This window comes from Sylvia atricapilla, chromosome 1 (genome assembly GCF_009819655.1).
Source record: "Sylvia atricapilla isolate bSylAtr1 chromosome 1, bSylAtr1.pri, whole genome shotgun sequence".
Lineage (NCBI taxonomy): Eukaryota > Metazoa > Chordata > Aves > Passeriformes > Sylviidae > Sylvia > Sylvia atricapilla.
Window position 1 is genome coordinate 119,092,790 of NC_089140.1, and position 27,160 is coordinate 119,119,949.

At 35.8% G+C, this 27,160-nt stretch overlaps 1 protein-coding gene across 1 annotated transcript in view; it reads left to right on the plus strand.

Annotated features, from left to right (window-relative positions):
- Nucleotides 1-27,160, plus strand: part of C1H8orf34 (chromosome 1 C8orf34 homolog) — a 148,558-nt gene that overhangs the window by 31,743 nt on the left and 89,655 nt on the right. Inside the window, exons 4-7 of the mRNA XM_066332160.1 lie at nt 2,044-2,172; nt 15,958-15,986; nt 22,110-22,279; nt 26,102-26,268. Coding sequence (XP_066188257.1) covers nt 2,044-2,172; nt 15,958-15,986; nt 22,110-22,279; nt 26,102-26,268 — 495 coding nt within the window. The remainder of the gene's footprint in view (nt 1-2,043; nt 2,173-15,957; nt 15,987-22,109; nt 22,280-26,101; nt 26,269-27,160) is intronic.

The window sequence follows — 27,160 nt, forward strand, 5'->3', positions numbered from 1 at the left end:
GATGAGAGATGCTGACGTTGTACTGTTTAATTTGTATATGCTACAGTCTGTGAATGGAGTCGATTTTTGTTACACAAGAATTTATGTTAACTTTTAATTGACTTAGCAGTTCTTATACCAGGGAATTATATAATAGTGTTTGAAATTTATAAGTATCAACAAAAATTACAGGCTCCTCATCTCATGAGTGGAAACTACTCATACTCTAATACCTTAAAGCCTGTAAGTATTTACTGGGCACCACTATACCTTGTTATTTCCATTGTCCTAAGAAGGAAATACATTACCTGCCTTTTTTGAGCACAAAGCAGAACAAGACTCTCTGACTCTCCAACTTGCTCCCTTCTTCCCTTCTCCTTATTAGAGGTTCTTGTGTCCCTTTCCTTCTATTCTTATCTCTGTAGGTCTTTTTTAATGTCTCTTTTGTCTTCTGTCTTTGAAAATGTCTGTAATTGCAGTCTACTATATTAACTTCCCTAACAGCCAGGTTCCTGAGTGGGTGTTACAGATCAGGATATACCCTGGGTTGTCAGACTCTCTATAGATGTCTGTTTTGAAGATTAGTTGATATATGTTTACAGGAGGTAGAATCATGTTATTTGTGAAAGAAGGACTTCAATGTAACTTTGTCCCATTTCTTTACCTGGAAAAGATGACTATTGACTTAAGTCCACGAGGGAAAGTTGATGTTGATCCAAAGTGGAGCAGATTGTATATTCACACAGAGGAAAGTCAGCATAAAGGCAAATTTCAATACCAAGTTATTTAACACATTTTGTAATAGCTACCAGCCTCGATGTCTGAGCATGATTTCCCCATTCCATCATAAAAAGCATTGTGAAGTTCAAATTATCACGAATTATTGAAGTTAACACCTTTTTAGCATAATCTGTAGGAGTCTCTAAGTTGCCTTCTTAGCATGTATTTATCTTAGCATGTATAAAAAAGGATGTTTACAAGCATAGATTAGTTGACAGCTGTCAAAATAGTAAACAAAAATTTTGAGGTTGGTCAGGATATATTGGATATTTGAGGGTTTCCTTTGAAGCTATTTTTAAGTGAGTGGTCAGAAACTGGTAAATGATGGTTGGTAAAAATGCAGCTGGTCCTTTCTGGTGAAAAGGTTGGACTAGACATCATCATCTTCACACAGCATGGTAATGCTGTGTTTGGAGACAACCCAACAGTTGCATTTCATGACAAAAGCAGCAGCTCACTTCTGAGCACTGGCAAGAAGAACATGTTAAACTGCAGTTCCAGAAACCGCATTGTTTTTGTTTTCATTTCTACAATTTGTTCAAAATGTTTGCATTGTTGAGTGAAACTCTGTTCATTGTGCGTCCTACATATCTCAGACACTCCTCTTTGTTGTAGATAAACTTAGCAGTTGAGATACTGCTATTTTAAAATTAAAGGCTTTGGTAATAGATAATGAGCAGCAGATTGTAAGGTCAGGTCTGGGCTTCCCAAAGGCTGAGTTTGTTTAAGTAGTGAAATGAAGATTAGAGGCCCCACAACATGAATGATAAGGACTTACTTTGTTTCACTGTTTTTTTATGAACTGTGTTATCTACACTTCATGGCTTTTGAAAAAGAAAAAAGTTGTTTCAAACAGCTGTATGTAAATTACTTTTTTTCTTCTTGATAACTAGCAAACAACTAGCAAAGCCAAAAGTACCATTTACTCATTTTTGTTTAGACATTTTTTTGTTATTGACCTCTAGGCCACAGAATTCTATGTTGTTGCAAATTAAATACCATCATGTGCAATAGTTGAAATACATTTTTGAATTATTAATGTTAATTATCCAGTTTACCAGTCAATTCAGTTCTAAGAATAATTCAGGTATGCATTTGTTCATAGATGTTTTTACTTCACATTGACCAAAGAAAGTATTTCCGGCAGTTAAAATAAAAGGATAGTTAAGTAATTTTCACCCAAGCTACTTGAGTTTGTAAACTCACTGTGCAGATTTTTTTTTTCTCCTATAGGAGTCTGAACTACCAAATCTAAACTTCATCTATATATCTGTGTATATTTAGTGCCAAGGTCAATAGAGCATCCTAAATGGGATTGGAAGACAAAACCGGAGAACCATGATTTTGATGAACTAAATCATATTCTTCAAGAGAGCAAAAAGCTTGGAAAAGCCCTTGAGAATCTGTCTCGCAGTAAGTTGATTGATTTTAGTTTTTTAATGTAACCATGAAGCCTGAATTGTGATTTGGAAGCATATATCAGGAAGGTAGTCTTCTATTCAATGAAGACCAAGGTCATTAACATCAGCAGTTACACTCCTGTTGATAAGGTTTACAGATTATCTGAGGTAATTCAGGAACTCTCCTGGAAACTGAAACTATGACCCCTGCACCACTTTTTTTTTTTTTTTTTTTTTTTTTTTTTTTTTTTTTTCTCATTAGTTTTCTACCAGTTTAGTGAGCTGAATTAGCTCATAAAGAAATCAGCACAAGAGGCTGGTTTAATGAAAATGGTGGAAAAACGCATCAGGGAGACTGCTCCTTTGTGTGGTAGTTGAATTGGATTAACCTTTCTAAAACCTTAACCTCATTGATAGAGTTCAGACCTGTTATTGAAAAACATTCAGCTATTTTGTATCTTTGATTTCCTTGACCTTCTGGTTTTCAAAAGAAATTAAAATATTTTGAAGCATCTCAAAGAAGTACTCAGAAACATGAAATACAGTAATTTCATAATAAACCCCATGTATTAGCCCTTAAATACTCATGTAATGAACAGCTCTGAGGCTTACTGGATATGATCAGAGTAGCTGCTCTTTTTTTTTTTTTTTTTTTTTTCCTTTATAAGAGAATTCTGAAATACACTTGTGGGAGCAAATACTGCTTACAACTTTTAAAGTATGAAACGATAACATGTAGTCTTTGCCATGCTACGTAAAAACTAGGTGGCATGATCTGTGGGATTGTGTGTGCAAGAAACATTTATTTCTTCTCTCATTCAATTTTATCCCTGGCAGTTCTTGATTCATGGGAGAATTTACAGATAGTGAGGTCAGTGCTGAATGAGGAATGGAAGATTTGTTTTGCAAGAAATTTTGAGATTCAGCATTTTTCCAAACTGTGCCAAATACCCAAAACTCATTATCCCAAATCACACTCTCCCAAATGTTTTAGGTTGATCACCACAATTATATTCTGAGCAATTTTCAAACCTTTATTATAGTAGTATAGTTACAGAGCTTTTTTGAAATACTCCTCTAGTAAATTGGTCTATCTGCCTGTAAGGAGCTAAACCAAATCTGGGCAGCATCTCTGACTTGCAGCCTAACTATTGCCTGTAATGAATGTGAATGTAGGTTTCAAGCTTTCCTCCTTTAGAGACTTGTAGGGAAGCTGTGCACAGATACAGAAACAATTATTTTGAATTTCAGAAAGGGTTATTTATTCACTCTCTGGAGATACAAGCCAATCAGATGTAAGAGTTCAATAATTAATGCCTAAATTCACTCTTCAATCCTACATCTTTGTCTTTCCTTCAGAATATTGTGAAGTTTCCACTTCTACCTAGAACTAAATCTATACTTCCTTATACCTTAAATAGATTTTGCAGCATTCTGTACTGCTCCTTGCCCCACAGTTTTCTAACTGGAGTGTAAAACTCTGCAGCTCTTCTGGGTCCTACACTTGGACTGGGTGAATGTACTGGTCACCATTGTTGGAGTCTGTTTTTCATAGTTATTCCACAAATGAAACATCCTTCACTGTTTCTTGCTAGTACTTGATGCTTTCTGGTGATTTGTCAAGATAATACGGAATTTGAATCCCATCCCCCAGAGTGCTTTAAATCACTCGCAGCCTGATAATAAGTTCAGTTTCATAAATGTGCTCTCTATTTCTTCATCCAGATCATAAATGGAAATATTGTCAGTCCTCTTCATGATCCCATTTCAGATCTGACAACCAGTCCTTGAAAGCTACTCAGTAAGTGTGTTTTTTCCCACCAGATGTTTTTCTACCTTGCAGTGTTTTCACATAGATTGTAATTCTCTAATTTTTTTTTAACTGAAGTATCATCTAGGATAGTAAACAGAGTATTATAGCTGAAGTATTTTACATCTGCTTCTTCCTCTTACCCATTAGGCAAGTTTCCCAGTTGAGAATGCAATTAGAGTAATTTGATGCGATTCATTCTTGATAAATTCGTGTCAGCTTGTTCTTATCGCCTTTCTATTCCATTAGATGTTGATACATTATTTATTTAACAGTTTTGTTTAGGATTCTTACTGTTGTCTGATTTAGGCTTGGTGGTTAGTAGTTCCTCACATCTTCCCTTTTTCTTTTTCAAACATATGTATTTGCCCTTTCTATCCTCTGTTCCTGAAAGACAGTTGCTAATGGATTAGAGGTTTCTTCAGTTAGTTGGTTAAATGCTCTAGAGTGAATTTCACAGGAATCTGCTAAGTTCAATCTATCTAAACCACCAGCATATATTTCAGCTTCCCTTGTCTGGCTTGCAGTTTTTCCTCTTAAAGCCACTACTGTTAAGTATCTGGCTCCAGTTGATTTTTTTTGGTAAAAACTGAAGCAGGGATAGTATTGAACACTGGGGAATTCTTTGTATCATCTCTTATCTTTATTCCTTCTCTTTGACGTAATAGTTCTGTATTTTAATTTTTTTCTCATTTTCTAGTGTATTTATAGTATATTTTCTTATGGCTTTTTATGTTTTTTTATAGTTATAGTCTTAATGAACAACTTCAACCTTTTTTTCTTGTTGGTATCATTAAAACGCTTGCATCACATTAATTCTAAGCTGTATATTCTTGTTTCCATGTTCTGTACTTCTGATTTTCACTTCATTTCAATAAATAAAAAAATCTTTGCTATTATTTCTTACATGTCAGCATGCTATTAAAAAATCCAAATGAAAAATCTGAAAATTTTGTAAATAGAGAAAAGGTAGAATTTTGAAATTAAATTGATTTTATTATTCTTGCAGAGGTAGAATGTAGATTGCACGTAGGAAATGTCTTAGGGGGCTTCAATGAATAGAAGGTCTAGGTCTTTAAGAACTGTAAGCTGCATGAAATTCATTCTGTGCTGTACCCAAACAAACATCCCATGTGGTGAATTTTAAAAAAGCCATCACAATATCCTATGTCTACCTCTTCTGATGGTTGTTTCGAGCAGGCTAGTTAGTGCTTTTTTTTTCTGCAAGCATGCCATGAGTTTAATGCTGCATTTGATACTAATCTTATTTTGAAGTGGTGCGAGACAGACTGGTTTCAACAGCTGAGTACACGAATGATCAAAATGTACTATTAATGGCTTTTTACAGCACCCTCTCTTTTTTCCTTCAGTATTTTAACAGCAAAGGGTGACACATGCAAACAAATGTTAGAAGTGAAATAAATTTTCCATCAAGTCCTGGAATTTGTTTACGTTTTAATGATAAGCTTTGGATCTTTTAGTGAGTTTCCATGACTTTGTTGCCTGTTAGGCAGTTGACATAGCCTGTGAATTAAATTCTAGTTTTTGTTGTGTTGCTTAATTTACTATGCAGTCTAGATACCTGCTTTGAGACAAACTTGTGCACTTCATGCAAATTAGAACTGCCTGTAGGATTTGGAAGGTGAGAGTTAGGCACTTAGATGTCTGGTCTCTTCTACATTCAGTCGTAGTGATTAAAACTGAACTTGTTCTTATTTGGACCCTTCTCCCAACTCCCATCAAATGTGAGTAATTCTGTGCTTCAGTAGGTCTGAGAAACCAACAAGTGACTTTGCACCGAGAGTTAGAAGTATCTTAGGAGTTTTGAGAATCTGGAGAAGATTGTATTTGTAATTATAGTCCAAGTGTGGTGGAGCTTGCTGATTCAAATACACCATTTTTCAGAGGCTTACCCACAAGGGAGAGCTGGATTTTGTTTGCTTTCTTCCATCAGCTGTATGTCATTGAACTGGATTTTGAACTATCAAGTCATCTATTTAGGGAAGATTTTGTTTTATAAAGAAACTTGCAGGAATATACTGCGTTTCCCTTGTGCATATTTAACTTTCTTTTGTTGCAAGGTCTCCTACCTTTACTGTTGTCATCCTTCTTCCTGTGCAGATCACAAGGAAGAAAAGTTCCATCCTGTTTCAAAAGTATGTTCTTGTATTTCACCTTCTGGCCTGTTTGCCTTTAAACAGAATTAAAATCTGTATAGCTAAGGATCTTACTAGTGAATATGCCTTTTTCCTTCCCCTGTTTTCTGAGGAGGGAAAACCAAATAACCAGATATAGAAGCCAGTGGATTATGGGAGTTTTGAGTAGGGGAAAATTGAGGACTAAATCAGTGAGATCATGCTGCAATTAGGTGGAAAGTCTGCATGCTTAATGAACAACTTTGCATGTTACACAAACAGTTAAGGATTAGGGTGCATATTGAAAATACGTGCATATTGAAGGTGCTGGTAACTGCATTTGATGAAAAAATATCTTCTGCTCTGAGATAGGTACTCTTTTTAATCATAAGTAGTCCTTTAGCAAAGATAACTGACATTTTGTTAGTGTTTGAATGCTTGTTCAGGCCAAGTGTACATTTCAGATCGAAGGGAAAGAATCAAATTTATCATGCTTTGAATTCAGTTGACATTCTAAGGTCAAAAAAATGGTAATAAGTTAACATGAACCAAAACTATTCAATGATTAGTCCGAGTCAGTTCAGGGAATCCCAGAAACCATGGTATCTATGTATTAACAGGAGAAAAATCCTCTTTTGTTTCTTAGTTTTGAAGAGGAGTAATCAGTAAACGAGAATCCCATGGTTTTTTCATCTAGTAGGAGATATTGCTGGAAATCATAACAAATTGTAGAATCACAGAATGATTGAGGTTGGAAGGGATCTACCTCCAGAAGGCATCTGGTCCATCACTACTTCTCAAGCAGGCTCACCTAGAGCCAGGTGTGAAGGTTCTTCAATACCTTCAAGAATGAAAGATCTTCAAGTCCCTCCAGAGTATCTCAAACAGTTATTTATCATAATGTTAGAATCACTTCATGTTGTTTATAATTATGCTAAGAAAGGCAAGCATGATCTTACCTCTTTAAGAAAAATACAAAATAGTAAAACGTAGAAGAGTGTGTTCTGTTTATATTTTACAGGGAAGAAGATAAGCAACCAGAGTAAAAATCTCATAACTAGAGCGGTAGAACAAGTTCTAAACAAAATCACAGTATGTTAACAAACTGCTAAAATTGTGTCCTCAGTTTTGTGGATGAACCTGTGAGTATGTGGGATGTGAGAAGCTTTATATATACATCATGAACTACTTGAATGTATTTAGTAGTCTCTGACAAACACATTAGAATGGGATTTCATTTAGAAGCTTCTGCACTGTAGGAAACTCTTAATGACTTACATTCCAGTTATGGAAAATGAACTTCTGTTGACTACCACTGACATTCATTGAAGCCAGAAATTTCCAATGGTGATCATGATGATATAAGTGTAAATGCACATCTTCAGGACACATAACTACACTTACGTTAATTGGCTTATGAGGGACATTGTTTTAGGACATAACATGGTAGTATTTTTTTTTTTTCAATTGTATTTAGTTGATGATATGAAATTGACCTAGGGTCTATAGAGATGACTTCCCTGTTATCACTTGATCATCAAGCCCTAAATGTGTTCTAACTGAACCACAAGACTAGTCATCATGTTGATTTTTCCCTTCTTTTCAGTCTGAACTTTAAAATCATGTTGTGCTTATGTGAGATCAATGCTTGTGATTTATTTTGAGATCAACATTTTTAGATAAGCTCAATCAAGCATTTAAGGAAGATAATTATCTGATACTGCCTTTGCTCATAAAATCCACTTGCTTTTAGTATGATGTATGGGTAATAATACAAAATAATGTTTTCTGATGTTGAAAGAGGAGCAATATGAGCATAAATATTACTCTTCAATTATAAACTGGGGTTTGCATGTCCAGGAGATCACTTGCTACTTAAGTATCTTGCTACTTAGTACAAGGGGGTTGGCATTTGTAATGCAGCAGAATGTGAACTATGGCTCTGTCCTTGGCTACTGAATGCTGTGGTCTACCCCTCTAAACCGCCCTATTGCAGTGTACACCTTCCCCTAAAGAGTTCTGCAGTTTTGGTTCTCTTCTGATATGGCCTTGGTCCAGGAGAGTTTTCTGGGACATGCTATTTGTTGGGTACTTTGCATTTTATTTCTCTGTGTTTGCATTACTCGTTAGTCACTAAACCTCATCCTGAAACCTGTATTCTCCATTGGAGCTGCTCAGAAATTCGCATATAGATATTCTGCAAGTCTAAAGCAGAGATTATTTTACTAGAGATAATTATTTTTATCTTTTTAAAAGCCAGTATGAGGAGGAGGGATTAAATCCATATTTTCTAGATGGTGACTATAAGATGTATATTATGCTCCTATGTTGATGTGAGGTGCCTTGAAGATGAGAGTTTCTCTTATTTTAATATGGTCAAGTTCTGGGAGGAATATTATCCTTGTTGAAGATGGATACCACTACAGAGCTTAAAGTTGCTTAATAATATGAGGACATACACCCCTCACTGGTAAAAACTCTGAGGTTTCATTTCAAGATGCCTTCACAGAAAATCTGAGTTACTACTCGATGAAATTTGTCTAATTTCGAAAATGGTAAAATGACTCTCTGTAGGTAAAGCAATATTATGAGAATATATCTATTATGGCAGTCAACAAAAAGCATATTTAAATGATCCTACACAGAAATGAGTGAGATTTTTAGGTTTTTATATACTTTTTCTGGGGGAGGAATGCTTTGTTTGGTGCAATCATTTATTGTCCTTTATAATCAAAGAATCCTGTGAAATAGCTTCAGTTTTCCTTGTTTTCAATACATGGTTCATACAGGTACAAGGACCAGAACATACAGTGCTGCCTGCTGCAGTATGGCACAAGGTTTTGCCATGGAAAATGCAAATATATCTAAGATGTCCTGTCCCACCAGTAAGAACATAAGCTACCCCTGAGAATTTGGAGTTGGAGAAAGCATTGGGGCAGTGAACTGCTGGACAGTTGATATATGATACAATATTTCTGTGTTTGTGCCCAAAGCTGCAGGATTAATAATGGTAAAATAAGAATGCTGTTTCTGTCCTGGAATTTGTTACAGAGCCTGTGATATGCACTATGAGGTTGACAGTCCAGCCACCCGGAAGTTCCCTGGCCTAGACTGATCCTGAGAATGAATTTTGTCAAGTTATTCAGAGTTGCATTCGGGTTGTCTTAGTATGTCTAAACTTTGAATGTCAAAAGCCAAGTGTCAAATCCAGGAAGCTTTGTTTGGCAGGTAGGAAAACTGGCTATTGGGAACTCTGTGGCCATCTTCTGGATGTTGAGGAAAATGCATAAATATTTCCTTGAATATTGAGTTAAATAATGGTACTCTGGCATATATTAAAGTAGTAGCATTTTATTTTCTTATGACTGGGTGCACGTAAGTCCTCTCAGTTGTATATTTTGCCTTTAGAAAAATGCAAGTCTTAAAAGAGCTCCTTAATGAATTTTTATGTTATTTCTTCCTATAATTATTTACAGACCACAAATAAAAGCAATAATGGTAGATATCTCTAAAGTTCTAAAACTTTCATTCTTACCAGAACACCACATCTTTGTAATTTCAGGTGTATATCATATGAAAATATTGCCAGATTTTAAGCTACTCTAAATCTGATCAGAAATAATGCAGCAGTGAGACATTTTATGCCTTGACATTTCATAGAATCATAGAATGTTTTGAGTTAGAAGAGACCTTAAAAATCAATTAGTCCCACCCCTTTTCATGAGCGGGACACCTTTCACTCAATCAAGTTGCTCCTGGCCCCACATAACCTGGGAAAGCTTCCATGGATGGGATATCCACAACTTCTCTGGGTAGGCTGTTCCAGTGTTTCATCACCCTCACTTTAAAGAATTTCTTCCTAAAAGCTGATCTAAACCTAGCCTCTTTCAGTTTGAAGCTGTTATGCCTTGTCTTGTCCCTCTATGCCCTTGTGAAAAGTCCCTCTGCAGGTACTGGAAGGTGCCCTAAGATCTCCCCAGAGCCTTCTCTTCTCCAGGCTGAACAACCCAAACTCTCTCAAGGCTGTTTTCATAGGGGAGGTGCTCCAGCCCTCTCTTGAGCACTTTCATGACTCTCCTCTGCACTTGCTGCAGTAGATCCATGGGGGGCTCCAGAGCTGGACACACTCCAGGTGGGGTCTCACAGGAGTGGAGGTAGAGAATCACCTCCCTCGACCTGCTGGTCACACTGCTCTTTATGCAGCCCAGGGTGTGGTTGGCTTTCTGGGCTGCAAGTGTGCATTGCAGAGTAATGTCAAGCTGCTTGTTTTACCAACACTCAGAAGTCCTTGTATCCAGGGCTGCTCTCAACCCAATTCTCTGCCCAGCCCGTACTTGTGCTTAGGAGTGCTCTGATCCAGATTTGGCCTGTTGCACTTCCGTGAGGTTGGCACAGCCACCCCACCTCTCAGGCCTGCTGAGGTCCCACTGGATGGCATCCCTTCCTTCCAGCATGTCAGCTGCATCACACAGCTTGATGTCATCAACAAATGTGCTGAGGGAACACTTGAACCCACTGTCCGTGTTACTAATAAAGGTAATAAATAGCATCCATCCCAATACCATCCCCTGAGGAATGCCACTCACCACTGGTTTCCACTTTGACACTGAGCTGTTGACCCCAGTTTTTTGGAGTGTGGCCATCCAGCAATAACCCTCTGAATGGTCCATCCATTGAAGCCATGTCTCTCCAGATCTGAGTCAAGGATGTTGCACAGGCCAGAATCGAATGCCCTGCACAAGCCCATGTAGAAGACATCAGTTGCTCTTTTTTTGACCTGAACTTGTGTGGTGCCTTTTGCTTTGAAAATTTATTTTATCCTGTTGAATTGAGAACATTGAAGTCTAAAAATCACTTTTCAAAGAGAAATAATATCACTGAGTGGAGATATTAGGTATTGGTTAAATATAACTCTTCTGGCTGAGAAGTGCATATGCAAAGGCTAGGCATTTTAAAGACTTGTGGAATTGTTGTAAAGAAAGTTCATTTCTTGGTAAGCTAGAAACCAGGATGTCCTAAGCAGAAAACCTGTACTAAGGAAGATACTCATTCTAGACTCAGAAGGATTTTGTTTTATTAAAATATAAAGGTTTTGAGAAGTGGCTTTTACATCAAAGAAGATACTGTAACGCTGTATTGATTTACATCTTTATTTCTCCATACTTACCATTGTGCTGCTGCAGATTGTCATAGGGATAGAAGACTGGGAACAGAAATCTGAGATAACTATGTAAAGAATGGTTTTAATAATCCATGCTAATTTTAAGAGGCATGACAAGCAACTGATTTATATTTTAAATATAAAAAATCTGTAAGGTAAATTGCTTATACAGCGTGAGATACAATTTTTAGGCATACTGCTTAAAGTAGACATGATAATAGTAATTAAAATATGATAAGTAATAATAAATTACATTGTTATTACATTGTTTCTTAGATATATTTCATTTAATCATAGCATGCCAAATCTTTCTTGCAATCAGACAGTACATTGTTCTTCCAGTCCTCTTCAAAAACCAAGCTAGTGACAGAATGAGTGTTCTAGTTGAGAGAGGCTGTGCTAGCATCAACAGCCCCTCTCCAGATTTGTTGCTGATCAGAGATGGCAGTTGTGACTGTGGAGCATTTCTGAAGGACTGTGGAGCATTTCTGAAGGACTGTGGAAACATGTTTGTACCAATTATTGCGTTCTTCAGCACCCTTACAGCACAGAGGGTTGTTACATCCTAAAGTAGAAACAAGTGCCCTGAATTTGTCTGCTTTGTTCACCAGACAGCTGAGTGGGCTGGATAGTTGTGATGCCTGATCAAGTTTCAGCACCAGTAATTACTTGTAAAAGTGAGGATTATTTTAAAGACATGAAATTGGCAGCTGGCTACCTAAATAATTACATTAAACCTTTTCCATGAGCCTTAGCTGATGGTGGGAAGCAAACTTCTTACCCCTTTAGTTGGAATGGTTAGTAAGAGTGGTTGGTTTGTTGTGTGGTTGTCAATCACATGATATAAAACTGTGGCAAATGTTGTCTTTGAGCAACAGCTGCTATGAGAGAAAGGGTAAAGCATACTCCTTTATTTCTGCAGGATTTGCTTTTGACATCAGAAGACCTCTCCCAACAAAGGAGAGCAGTTTTAGCAGTCCCCTTCTTATCTGCTGCTTGGTGTCTTGCAGCAGGGCAATGATGGGGCAGCTTTAAAACTTCCATTCTCTATATTCATCGTCATACAGAGTCAGGCTTTAAATGCTCTAAGCTGGAGGAAGTCAGAAATAGTTGTTCACAGTAACTTTTATTCTAACAAAGCCATAGGATCTAAGGCTTAATAAACTACATGTGTCAGTTTTCCTGGTGTTAGGAGGTTTTTTTGTGATTAGGATTAAGTTTGGATGAAAAAGGTTACAGTTTGAAGAAGTGACTAAATTGTGAGATTAAAAGTTTTTAGTGTACGGACATTTCGGGTATACTTATGAATGTTTTGCTTAAAACTTCAGTGTCGTTTCTGTTTAGTAGTTTTATGTAATGGGCTTTCCCTTTGCGTCTAGCATTCTGTGATTTTATAATGCTGTTTTCCTATTTAAAATATATAAAAGATAAATGAAAACAATTGTAGAAAGTACAGAAAGCATAATCAATTACTCTTTGTCACCTATAAAAAGAAGTGACAAAAGGGTTTTCTTTTGGAAAAATGCTGATCTTTGGATACTAGCAATTACATGAACCGCAGATAGCAACCACTGTTAACATTTCTTTATAGAAATTCAACTATTTTAAATTGTCTGTGTGTTAATTGAAAATAAAGTAACTGACAGTAGGCTATTTGACTACTGAAAAAGTCATGAGTCTGCGAAGGGTTAAGAAATTAATAGAAATCCTAAATACTCCTCTACAGTAATGGTGACTATCTGTGGTTGTGTTCTCAGGATTTGGGATTAAGGTTTCTTCAGTTGCTTCTTTGGGTTTTTGGGGCTTTTTTTGAATGTTATGGTAAATATGCAAGAATTTTTATTTTTTGAGGAGTTATTTTGTGAAAACTGGAGTGTGTATTATTTCACCTGATGTCTGCACCTAAAAAATGATGTTGCTGTTGGGATTTTGTGTCTGCTGTGCACAGGGTGCAAATTTCCCTCCTCTCAATGTCAGCCAAGACATTCTGTGAGTTTGGCAATTGCAAAGAAAATTGTTGAGAGTTGGGCACACACTAACTGTGATACAGTATTGTCTTGGAACAAGATAAGTGTTTTTACATTCAGTGTTTCTTGGGGTTATTTATCTTAGTCTCTGCTAATGGAATTGTGTTATCAGTGACTAAAAGAGTACTGTTAATATTAATGAGACTCAAGATCTAACAGAAAGGTCTGTGTGACTGACATTGTAAATACCACCTCCAGAGGAATCGCCATGCTAAGATTGCTGTAACAAGCTTCTGAAAACGTTTCTTCCCCAGAATCCTTTTTCTTTTCTCTTGATGCCACATTAGAGAGAGAGAGAGAGAGAGCTAAAAAGAGTTTGCAGGTTTATTTCTGTGATTGAAAAGATCAAAGGTTTCTAAATTTGTAAAATTTTATTTTGGCAACATATCCTCAGAAGCTGCTAATTCTCTACATGCTTGTCTAAAAAATACATTTAATTTTAGTGTCTTGCTACTGTTTCCAATTTAGAAAGAAGAAATTTGATGCATTCTGCTCAATTCAATTACTCAGTTCAGTCTCTTCTCTAAATTTAGAAGAAGTTCTAGGGAGCAATAGGACTTACACAAAGCATTTTACTAAAAGCACACATTTAGATTAAGGATGTTTTAAAACTTTATGTCTTGTATGTAATTTAATCAGAGAGATTAGCAGAGCTTTTTGAGTGAGACATATAGTACCGCATGCTGTTTTTTCATTTGCTACTTTGTACTTCTGGTACTGATCTTTGATAGACAGCATGGGCACATGATTAGTAAAAAAACATTTGGCATTTTTTAGAACAGATTTTTGGAAATGACAGAATTACCTCTTAGATTTTTTTTTTTTTACCATAATATTTTTAAGGGGTAGGTCAACAGAAGGTAAAATTGCCCTTCTGTCCACTCTGAAGTTACAAATACCCATTCATAGGGATATGTGGAGGCAGAAGAGGAGGATAGTGATCTTCAGTAGGAGGAAATAAGCCTGTATCAAGATGAAATTAACTAAATTAACGTTATGGGAAATTGCTGAGAAAGGGTAGTTTGACTGTTTAGAGAGTATATGTAGTTGTAGAATGGATTGACCTTGGTTATGCAAAATGCATCCATGTGGTGGAGAACTGGTTGATGGTAGCCAGATTTTCAAAGATGAGATAAAAGAAGCTTGAATTAGGTTTTTATTACCTTCAAGAATGGAATTATCTTCCCTCTAAAAAATGTCCATTTGGGATTGAAGAAATTCATAATGCCTAAAAGTCTGGTTGGTGCAACTTGGTTATTGTACTCTGTGGGCAATAGTGTTGTGTCTGGGCTAAATAATAGTCTGAAGTTATTAAAAACTGGATAATTGCAGTGAGGATGGATGGATTAGTCAAAACCAATCTCTTTCAATTTAATCACTTTAGTCCTGTTGAATTACTATGAATATTTATATAATTTCTGCCATATTTCTTATGTGTTGATGAGGTTTTTAAATTATAATTGTAGTTCTCTTAGAACTTTGTTCCTTTAAAAACAAAAAGTGCTGTAAGGAATTAATCTAAACTGAGAATTAGCCAAAGAGTTAGTGATGAAACTGACAGTAAAAAATTCCAAAGAACTCATGTGGTTATGGTATACCAAATAGTATAGACTTATATGTATGTATATGCTTATATATTATCTTAAAATGGTGCACTCTTTGTTGTGATTTTAGAAACTCTATACTCAGCAGATAATACGTATTTTGCAACATCATCTCTTGCGTTTCATGAAAGAGGGTGTCTTGATTACATGATGAGTTAGAAAGCAATTTTCAAGTGTGTCTTCTTCCTATGTATGGGAGAGAAAATACTCACTTTTTTTCACCACTAAAGAAGTTTTTCTTTGATTTTTGATGTTCTCATCTGGTAATGTTTCTTATTAAATCTCATAAGAATCTAGGAGTTGCTTGCTTCCAATCTATCAGAATTTTCAACATGGTAGCATTATATGTATGATGACTTGAGCACTCCTTGTGATATGCTGATGTTTGTAAAAAGTTAAAAATTCTGAGACCAACTCTGCATATTTAAAATGCTACAGAATAGAAATAACTGAAACATGATATGATGGAAGAAAGTATAGGGAAGCCTTGGGCAGGCATCTGTAGAAAAGATGAGCAAATATACAAGTTCTTGTTCAGAGGATTTAGGAAAGATTTCGCATTGTATTGAGAAATTTTACTTTATTCTCTGAAGTTCCACCTGGTTTTATAGGATCGTTTCCACTTTGTATTGTGAAGAAAGAGAGAAGAGAAATGTCCATATTTCCCTGTAATTGCAGCATAATGTGTTATGCATGCTGGTCTGGGTGAGATTTGCATAATAATGTGTCCATTGGTAAATCTGATAGTGCTGATTTGATTTTAGAAAGCAGATAGAAATATGCTCAAATTGTTGTCACTTTATTGGCACATCTGCCATTTTCATTTTCATAGTTTTTTTGAAAAGTCATTTTGATAATATTGCAACTGAGGAAAATGAAGAGTGTATTGTTTCCAGGCAATTTCACTGATGGAACAAAATATGATATATTGTATGGTACAGCAGCATGCAGAGAACAGTATGTATAGTTTTCAGATTCAACCTTACTTTTACTTACCACAATAAAAGACATGTAAAAAAAGCATTTTTCAAAATCTTTTTTTTTATCTGTTTTGTTTTCAGGCATTGCTATTTCTGATGAACTCGATAAGGTAAGACTGATAAAAGATGTGTAATGAACAGTACAAAGAAACAGATGTTTATGATAAGGCACATGCCACTGTCCTGGCATACATTGAGAACGTGTCTGTTCTCTTGGAGTCAGAGGAAGTTTGGGTATGGAAAGCTATATGGGTAAGTACAGTATATGTGGATACATTAAGATCTTAGCCAAGGATGAGCTGTCAAGTAGGGAAAAAAAAAAGCCACTGAATTTAAGAGATTCTTAATGAGACCATGGAAATACTTCTGATCTTGACACCATCTTTGCTTAATATAGTTTGTTGGATTACTTTGTGTGCTTTTGGAAACATTTAGCCTTGAATGCCTTTTATTTATGAAATTGAATTCTGCATTCCCAGATATGATTTGTGAGAATATTTATAAATTATTTTTGCTGCCCAGGTTTACTCAGGAATGCACAAGGCATAAAGATCAGTCTTTGCCTCCTTGCTAAATGCAAAAATGGTCTCTTCTGTTCTGGCCATTTTTGATACCGTACACAACTAACATGCATTTTAGTTCTAGGTGTAATAAATTCTACACTGAAAGAGCAATCAAGGTAGGTTTATTTAAGTACTTAGGGAAACAACCAATTTTTCTTCCCTATTCTCAGCAGTGAGCAGCAATGTGCTTCTAGTGCCAAGAAACTTACATTGTGTTCTTGGTGTCAGAAACCATTGCTGTCAGGAAAATGAGTTCAAAAGGTATATAAGACACAGGAATAATCCTAATATAGAACACTTTTTTTTTTTTTTTTAAATAACTTCCATTTCTGCTGGTAAAATGAGGACACAACTCCTTCTGACACAAGTGCATATAAAATACTTTCCCTGTGTTCTGCAAGGAAGACCAGTTAGGGGAGATTGATAAATGTTACCATGCAGTCAAATGCATCTGGGCTGCCATTTCCAAATTATGGCCTAAGTCTTCCCACTGTTTCCATAACTGGGCTCAGAAGTGATGGTAAGCGCAATTAGAAAGCCTTTCCATTAGAGCCCTCCCATATAAGAATACTTATGAAGAACTCAATTTCTTACATTTTTATTGTTGAAAAACCTCTATAAGATACTCTTCGAGGGAGGAAAAAGACAATTTAGACTAGAGCCTGGTATGACATACTTCTTACATATCTATTTTAGCAAATAATTTCTGGTTGAGTTGGTTTTCTTTAAACTATGATATCTTATTGTTGAAAAACATCAATGTTTTTTAAATTCAGTTTTTAAATTTAGTTTGTAAATTAGGTCTGAAAACTGAGATGGAGAACATAATTGGGGAATTTCCACAGGATGCAGCTTGAGTGCAGACTCAGGGTTTTTTTGTTACTATATACTTGATTTTTTTATAATTTAAAACTGGAGGGTGGGAGGCTTTTTTAAAATAATACTTGGAAGTAGGTTATATATATTCAGTTAATAGACTGAATGTTCTTGAAGTCAAAAGCTCTTTGTACAATAAATAAAACCCCAAACAATTAAACTCTATAGCATGCATCATTTGTGCAGTACTGCTCAACAGGCTTTCAGCATAAATTTGGAGAAGAGTGATTTATCTCCATAATCTTTAGTGAACTTCATTTCTATTTCTTGTTTGATCCTTTAAGGATTTTTAATTACTGTAAGATTTAGTCTGTGTTAAGAATATAAGCATGGCCAGGACCATTCTGTGAAATCCTGTCTTCTAAGAATGAGCCCTTACCCAAGCTAATTCTTTATATGTTCCTGTGACTTGTTTCTACATGTATTATCTTGGGCCAACATTAGCTGAAGACAACCTGATAATAGTTGTTTTAATATTAAAGAGAATTTGGTTCTATTTCACCTGAATGTGTTCACAGATGATGCTTATTTTTCAGGTATATATGTAGTGAAGTTTTAATTTTTTAATACATGCTGATACTAGAGCTTCCTTATCTAAACTGTGGCAGCACTGAATAATTTTTGAAATTACATTCTTCTGTGGTTTGGATAACAGTTTAACTCACCAGGTGCATGTCTTGAGTCTAGAACAGCATGGCCAAACTCTGCACTGGATTCTGTTAAAACATCAGCATCTCATAGATATTATGAGAGACATCTAAAACTCTACTGTATGCTCTTCCTTGCTTTATTTTCCTGATGAACAGGAATATTTGGGGGAACTAAGACTATGACAGACGCCATAATTATGCTATTTTATCTGTGGTGTGGATTATGAACCTAGAGAAAACAGAAAATGCATGCATATGTTTCTTTATTTTTATCTTTTATTGTCTTTTTTTTTTTAATATTTCTTTCTGGTTTCAGTAACCTCTAATTGCAGGGGAGTATTTAATCAGCATTGTTGATTGATGTGACTCCTCCTCCAAGTAATCCAATTAATTAGTTAGTTGCTTAGTTACTCGAGCATTTGGATTTGGAAAACCAGTTTGCTCTGAATCATTTTTGTGAAAGTGTTTCATTTAAATGGATTCTTGTCAAATATTATCAAGTATTAGCTTTTTGGCAGTAATTAGGCCTTTTGTCCAAGACAGAGATAGAGAAATACAGGCACACAAGATCAGTCTTTCAGTCAATATGGATTCTTTCATTTTGACATAATCTAAAATTTGAGTTCACTGGTAACCTTGCAAAAAAAGCCGAAAAAATCCTAAAATTACTGCAATTAAAATAGATTTATTGTAAAGATTACCTTCTTTTTCATTGACTTCAGGCATGTAGAGCTTGGTGTTCTGCCTCTCTTGATCATTCAGTCTGTCAACTCTGTCTCTAGGCCATGGGAGCTACTGAAAAGTCAGAAACTGGCACTGCAAGTACACTGTGTAAGGAAAGAAAATAAGATGGGATGCCTTGTCAGCCACATATTTTAAAACTAAAATGCAGAGTTAATATAATACAAATTTGTGAACTGACCCTCATTGCCACTAAACAGAAACTCTTGGAGGATTTTAGGAAACTTCCATGCATAATGTGAAGGATTTAGTGTAAACAAATAAGAGCTAGGATGTTCACCTTTTTTTTGATATTCACAGAGTTCTAGGCTGAAAAAAACTCTAGAGAAAAGCAGTGAAGAGTGAGACCTGTCATTACATTGTGACATTTGTCTGGAATTCCCAATGATATCTTTCAGGGACTTCAAACACTAATAATGGGAGACACTTAAGTATTTGACACCAGAGTTAGACCCAAGTGAAGATGTAAAAATTAATAGTGGATTTTGACCCTCAGTATTAAAAAAAAATATTTGCTGTCTAGGGCATACTTTCTTTTTATATGTAGTATTCAAAAATGAAAACAGGATACAATTAATAAAATAAAGGAAACAATTATTCTTAAGTCATAAAAAGAAACACATTTCTTCTCATCCCAAAATATTTATCACTATGGAGATTCCCTCAAAATCCGTATCAGAAAATAGGAATACTGAGCTTTTAAAGTGATGCATAAGTAAATAGATACACAGATGTTGTACTCTTGGGTAGAGGTTGCATCCAGCAACCACATAGCCCAACCTGAAAAGGAGAATCAGCTGTCTGTCAGTCTTTCCCTTCTTTTCCTTTTCTCCACATAAAGGAAGCTTGAGTGTGTCAGATTGGTAGCCACTGATGTGGATAAGTGGATGACACCTGGACTACACCATAAAATAGTCCTCTTCATTTTAGTGCAGATTTAAATACCTGCCTGTGCTGAAAATATTTCTGTGCACACTCATGTCACTGTTAATCTCTTCTGTTATGTATGGGTGAATATAAATTGGAAATCAATAAAGATTCTAAAGTTTATATTAAAAAAATAAGCAAAACTATAAAATCTTGTTTGAGAACAGAATACTTCATATCAATATTTTGCAGCCTTTGAAATAGACTGCCAAATAAACATCCTGGTGTTCTGTGTAGAGCTGTCTCTGATTCTCCATTTGGTGTTTTCACTGAGGCTGCTTATATACTTAAAAGGAGGACAGTCAGTTAGGTCACTGAAACCATAGTGTACAAATCTAACACAATTCAAAAAGGGTAGCAAGGTGATAAAGTGAGGCAAAGCATGACTATATAATGTAAATTACATTTCTGTTAAGTAGAGTATGCAAGTGCTACTTTATCCCTAAAATGCCCATCAAAGAAATTAGCGTAGCAAGGACAGTCACAGAATTAATGTTTTACTTATTCATATGTTGTTTTGTGTGGTGTCAGGAAAAAATTATGAGCGAATTCTTAGGTGCTTTGCATTTTCATTTAAGGGACTGAAAGCTTTTAGCAAGATTGACAGTGCAAGTTATTCTAACTAACTAGTTCCAGGAAGAATTTTTATTAATTTTAAGAAATTATCCTAGGGAGAAAGAGAAGAGATAAAATAGCTCGAATAACAGGAATAAACCTCAGAAGGGGCCAGATGGTTAATATTTAAACAAATGTAAGCACCTTGTGTAATGAAGGCATTATGGGCAGTGAAATAATTTTTCTAAGGCAACAAGAATTGTCACCCCTGGACACTAGTGTTGTCTAGGACTGTCATCTAGTGACACTAATTGTCACTAGATGACGGTCCAGAGGTGACTGTCATCTAGTTTGCATTAGCTGACTATGCCACAGCTCTAAATAGATGCACAGAATATATTTGTAAGTACACTAAAAAAACCCAACACCAGTGGTTAAGTATCCTAAACCATCTGAAGCCATGGATTCAATTTTCAGTGGTCCTTGCAGAAAACAAATGTTGTAAAAGCGAATTAGTCAAGTGATGGACGAATCTGGACAGAGGTATGGGGAGTCGAGTGTGGTAAAGCATTCACAGGCACATTGCAGAAAGCAAAACAAAAGGACAAGGGTGGGTGAGTCAGATCCAGGGCCTGAGTTACATTTGACTCTCAAAAAAAGAGGTTCTTGTGCTCAGCAAAATTGCAGCATCTAGCCAGATGAGGGTGAATATATTCATATTGAAAACACTTAGCAGCCTTTTGTTTGTTTGTTTGTTACTTTCATTTCAGTAACAACCTTTACTTCAAACTGCTTTGACTGTATGTTTCAATTAGGAGGAGATTTCGAAAGTGGTTTGTTTTTAGAAAGGAGAGAAAATACAGTTTCTAGGCTACGTTGTCAGTGTGCTGTACCTTTTCCAGATGCTTTTTGTTTGGAAAGCATTCTTTTATGGCAGGAATATTTATTGAGGCACTAAGTTAGGTAACAGCCAAGGATTTGCTTTCCTTTAATTTTCACTCGTTAAAGGATAGGAATATCTCTCTCCTAATTAGGCACACTGTGTTTGAAATGTCTTTAGTAGCCTATAAACATTTTAATTAAAGAAAAATAATTATTCCTACCCCTTAATTTTATATATTTTTTTTTTCTGGTGTACAGGTGTGTTTTTAGTTTGACCATGCTGTTGTACATGACCCTTTATCTACAGCCAATCTAGTAAAATTGAAAACAGAGATACTCACTACATCAGAATGCTTTTTCATACAATTTAAGGACAACTTGTTTCTTTAATCTAAAGCCCTAATATGATGGTGCAAGTTACTGCTATTTTTTTGAATATGTCAGTTACATTTTGCTTGCTTCTTGTAATCCTGTCCAGTTTATTGCCCTCAAGTAAGTGGTTAAAAATAGTTTCAGAAATACATTTTATTCAAATGTTAATTCCATTTTCAGAATAGAAAGATACATTATGTAAAGCCCAGCAGGGTTATTTTTAAAATGCAAAATGCATATGTATTTATTAGTTTTGCATTAATTCATAATGCAAATAAGAGTGATGCTATTAATCTGCAACAGTCTTTTAGTTGGGGTTTTTTTATAAAAGCAGTGTTGCTTTTATAAACCTTCAGATACACTGAAGGTTTTAAGAGTTGTGCATTTATTTTAAAAAAAGTGATTTCTCTCAAGTTGCAATAAAAAAACCAAATGAGTGATTTGAGGTATCAGGGCAGCTGGGTACGCAATTATTTCTTGGAATTTTGTTAATGGGGAACTTTTTATTAGTCCGTCATTGTTTCTGGGTATTTTGTAGCCGTCTGAAATGATAATGCAATGTATTGGTTTTGTACTTTGTAATTTTTTTTTCTTTTCTTTCTCTGTTTGCATCTAGGATTAAGAACAAACAATACATTGTTTATTTTTTATTTTTGTTTCTCTTCAGGACACAGCAGGTTTTAACACTCCCCTTCTCAGACCTCGTGTGATTGGAGAATGGATTGGCCGTGAAGAGAATGATGCAGACCCTCTGGCTGCTGAGATGCTGCAGCCACCAATACCAAGAAATAAAAATGAGCAGTGGGACAGTGAGGATAGCAGCAGTCCTGGAGGAAGGTGGGTTTTTGATCTGGCCTAGAAATTTTATATTTTGTGAAACAGAGCTGTCTTTGTTACAAAAATTCCATTTCTGAGGGCAGAGTGCAGGGCTTTCGAATTCCCATGCCATAGTGTGGGCACGTGCAGAATAAATAGAAGTCATTAATATGTGACTTTTTCTTCTCATGCTTTTCTATATGGTTAACTTAATAGCCATTTGCAAACCTATGGATTTATTCCCATGTGTAAGAGCTAAGTGTATTTTGACATGGTTGGGGTCCATTGTGTAATAATGCTGTGATGTATAGCTTCATTCAGATACTTAATACCCTCACATCTTTCCAGGGCTGGTAGCAGCTATTTATTAATCTTCTTGACACTTTCATGATAAATCTCATTTTCTCATTTAAAGGAGAGATTGACAAAGGAAACAGACAGTATCTATGTTTTTTTTAACAAGACTTCCTAAATTAGTTTTCCTTTCATATCATAGCTTTTTGGTGTTAATAACAAGTATTACTCAAAGAGAAAATTTTGTTCTCTGCAGTAAATAATTTCTGAAGATTTATTGTGCTTGACTGAAAGAGTTTTTGCTTCAGCTCCATGGAAGAGGTTATAATACAAGGAGTCCATTTTCCATGATTTAAAGATATGTTTGTCATGGAAGGTTAAATACAGTCACGCTTTAAAAGTGATTTATGTTTTACTTTTTAATTGTAAATCTTCTGCACTGCCTCTGTTAATTGGCTTAAACGCCTACATTTCTGCCTTAACCTTATAGCATATCTCCTTTGTTATAACTAGTACTTTGACTGCAGCAGACACCTTTTTCTTCCTTTTTTTAGAAGGCAGAAACTGTCTGTGTTCCCTTTGAAAAGGTCTAAGGTATTCCTTCACTTCACATTCTTCCATGTGCCTTCTACATTGGAATTCACCTCCCTGTCACACCAAAACTAATGTGTCACTAGCTGTGCTCTTACAGACTGCATTCATTAAGTTCCCTCACGTCTTGGGAATATTTTTTATCCATGAATACTTCATTTAATTAGATTATCATGGGGGTAGCTGCCAGCACTACTATTTCAAAGAAGTAGCAGCGTGTAGTAATGATCCCTCAGCCAGACCTTGGACAGGAACCAACACAACTCAGACCCTGGGTCTCTCCAGTGCAGTTCCTGGGAAAAAAATGGAGTCAGCAACTGACACTGCAGCTTGATTGTGCAGGCCTGAGTTTCTTTTTTTCCTTATTCAGCAGTCTAGTAAAGGCACTGAATAAAGATCTGTTCCATGTTTCAGAGCAAACTGAAGATACTGTATCCCTTCTGTCATTAGAAAGGAGGAGAAATAAGCATCTCTGTCTAATTTCCAGAAGGGAGCAAAGAGCACTAGTTCTGAGCAGCAGAGGTGATTCAAAGCAGCACATTTTTCTCATTGTAGAGGGTGGTACAAGCTGTGAGAAACCTCACAGCTAATGCTATAATTAAAAATGTGATTAATGGCTTTGAGAATAGTATTTGATGAATCTTTTTGAGTATCATGACAAAATCAGGTTGCCTGGTGTGTGAATAAAGAGAATGTAGGGAACTTGATGCCAGGAAAGACTCAGGGGATAGTGATATCTCTGTTTTTAGGTGCATTAAGTGCTGAAGGCCTATTGAAAAATATATATTGCTAAGTGGGAGTACTGATTTTCAGTGGAAATGAGTAACTGCTAAATTACATGCAGCATATGGATTTACATTTGGATGACTGATTTTGTGTCTGGGATAATTCTTTGCTTCATTAGCATTTCATCCACTTTTGCATGGCATTTATAAAAATCATGTTTGCAGTCTTGCAAAGGAATCATAAAGTTGCAGAACTTCAAGATGGTGGTGATACTAAAATTGATACCAACTCTATATGGAAGTCTAAAAGACCCATGTTGGTCAAGGTTCATCTGAATGTTTAATAATAGTTCACTAATAACTGGCAGTTGCTTCAAGGTCTGATTTAGTGTTACTGCGAATTAAAGTGCTTTTAACAGAGTTTTGGAATTAACTACACAGAAAATGCATGAGACAAGTACTTGGTAATAATAATTTAGTTTTAATGTAGCAAATAACTAATACATCTAAAAATAGTGGGAAGAGTATGTTTTGCTCTCAAAAGAGTGACATTATCAGTTGTAAAGAAAGTTTGGCTCTGTCATCTGTATTTCAGTAATCTGTTTCATAGTTAATGTAGCCTTAAATAGTTAAGCTACATTTTGTAAGCATAAGTTGCATTTTGGCAAATGAAAGAGAGGGCAATTTGAAAAATCCACATTCAGTGTTTCAAATTTTATCTTGTTAAATTTTATTTAGCAGCACTTTTTATAAAAAGTGGTAGGTTATTGATATTGGATTTATGGGATAAGACAGTAAACTCTTAGAACTAATAATTTCCAGGTCGCATGTTTTGTTTTACCTGTCACTAAACATAAGGAAATGGTACATATATGAAACACTGCCTAAGTATACAAAGGGGTAGACATTGACAGATCATTGGTAGAGTAAGTGCCGTTGGTGTGGTGTGACACAGTCACCATTTCCTCCTGAAAAACATGCATTCCTGTGATGATGAGCAAGGGAAGCAGACATGTCATATGTGAAACCCCAGGCCAGTAACTCAAAAAAAGGGAAAAAAAAAGAGCAGCTGAAAGGACAGGTGTCACTAATGCTTTGACTGGGAAGGACAATGTAGCCAGTCTGAGGTAGCTGTATTAGTGATGTCTTGTCAAGTGGATGAAGAGACACCTTTTTGTCCTGAATGTTCTGGATTGCTACAGAGGAAGGATTTTGTTTGTCACTGGCTTTACAGTGCTCTCTGTCGCTCCTGTAAGGAAGAAAGGCAAGGTATTAATGAGTGATAAGAGACCATAGAAAAGTGCTGATGGCAATTCTGCTGGTACCAAGTTCATCTTTCAGAAATTTGAACTCCGTGAAAATAGGATTAAACTCATTTCCAAGTCACTGTTAGTAGTTTTCTACATGAAAAATTTCTTGGAGGAATTCTGAGAAGAAGCAAGGCTCCTGGGAATCTTCCCCCAGGAACAATGTATGTACACAATGGGGAATTTGGGTTTTTTGTGATATTCCTATCTCTTAGAGCGTGAAATGAACTAGAGCTTGCAGAGGCCCCATCCATAACCTGATGTCCTAAACTCAAAGCCCATTCTTCATCCCCAGGGTGCACTTTGTCTTATTAGTGTTTATCTTTGCTGGAGAAATGAACAATTGTTGATTATGCTAAAAATCATACATTTGCAACAATTCTGTCTTTCTGCAACAGACGGTAAGGACAGTATGAGATGTTGGTAGTACGCTCATGAAATGTCCCTCGTGGGGCACCGAACTTCCTTCTGTTTTATGTTGGTAGAGTAAGGAATCAGAAATGGCAAACGGTAGCAAGTCCTGCCTTAGATCCTTCTAACATCTGTGCAATTCCAATTTGCTGTTATTTAGGTCAGAGGCACAACTCAACAAATCAGGAAAATTTTTACAAATATGAAGCCCTTATTCCTGTGGGGTAATGGTATCAAAAACACTCAAGGGACCAGTTCCTTGTTGTCAGCTTTTTGCTGTGCATCAGTGCCTTAGCAATACTGATTACTAATTGACATTCGGTTGCTTTGTACATGTAGCTTATTTAGACATGATTGCTGCACATAAAGCCAAAGGGAAATTTCCCAGATTCAATCAAAACTTTAAGTACAAACTGAAAACACAAAACGTCTTAGAACATCCAATGATCAGGAAATGAGTGATGCATTTTGAAGAGGGCACCAGTAAGAGAAAGTTATGCTTTCCTCCCTCACAGCTTAAAAATGGAGCCAAAGACCAAAGGATTAAAACACCAACAGCAGCAACATAAGAAACTGCTGGCTGCCATGCTTTCTCAGGATTCCTTTGATTCTGCTCAAAGCACAGCTCCATCTGTAACCGAAGAAGACATTGACAATGAAGATGATGCAATGGAACTACTGGGTAACTGCAAAAAATTATGTGTATTTTCTGAATTTTTTTATTATAAAAACTCAAAAAGAGATTAGTCAGAAACTGCTCTCTGTGTTTGAAACTAAAGTATTCTGCAGCTGTGTGAAGGTTCATTAGGGTTTAACGTGAAACTTTCAGGAGAATTGTAAGGAAGACCATAAATATGTGTGAATAAACTCTCAGCTGCATCCAAATTCCATTAAATCAAATGCTTCAGGTGCTTAAAGTAATTAATTTGATTCTTTACATAAATCCCTTCCAGGTTCTACTTGCAGAATCTATTTCTGTACAAGGAACAGAATCAGTTTCATTGTCTTTCATCTGGTTCTTTTTCTTAGCTGTATCACAATTTTAACTTCAGTAGATTTTTTTTACTTGCTAGCTACACAAAGCTTATGTAATGTGAATTTGTAACCTCTTCAGAGGATTGATTGTAATTTTCCACTAGACTGTATTGTATCTTAAATTGCGCTCTAGAAGACTGGATGCTTGCTGCTGCCTCCCTTTCCTGGAATTACTAATTGTATTTAATTAATAATAGTTCTGCTTGTACTTATTAATTTCTTTTCTGCTATTTTTCAAAGTTTCAGTGTGTGATGCTTAAAAGGAAGTAATGGATTTCAATATTTGTTCACAGTTTCTGCTGTATGGAACATTATGTGGGATCAAAGCATGGGAAATTCACAATCTCAGAATAACTCAGCTTTCTTGAGTTTGTGAATACTGGCATGATTTATTTTCAGGTTGGACCTTAATCTAAAAACACATGCTGCTCTTCTTGCTTTCTATATTTCTGTTGTATCCTTACTATAGTCTTCAAAGAAACACAGAATAATTGAAGTTGGAGGGGACTGCTTGGAGGTATCTAGCCCAACCTTTTGCT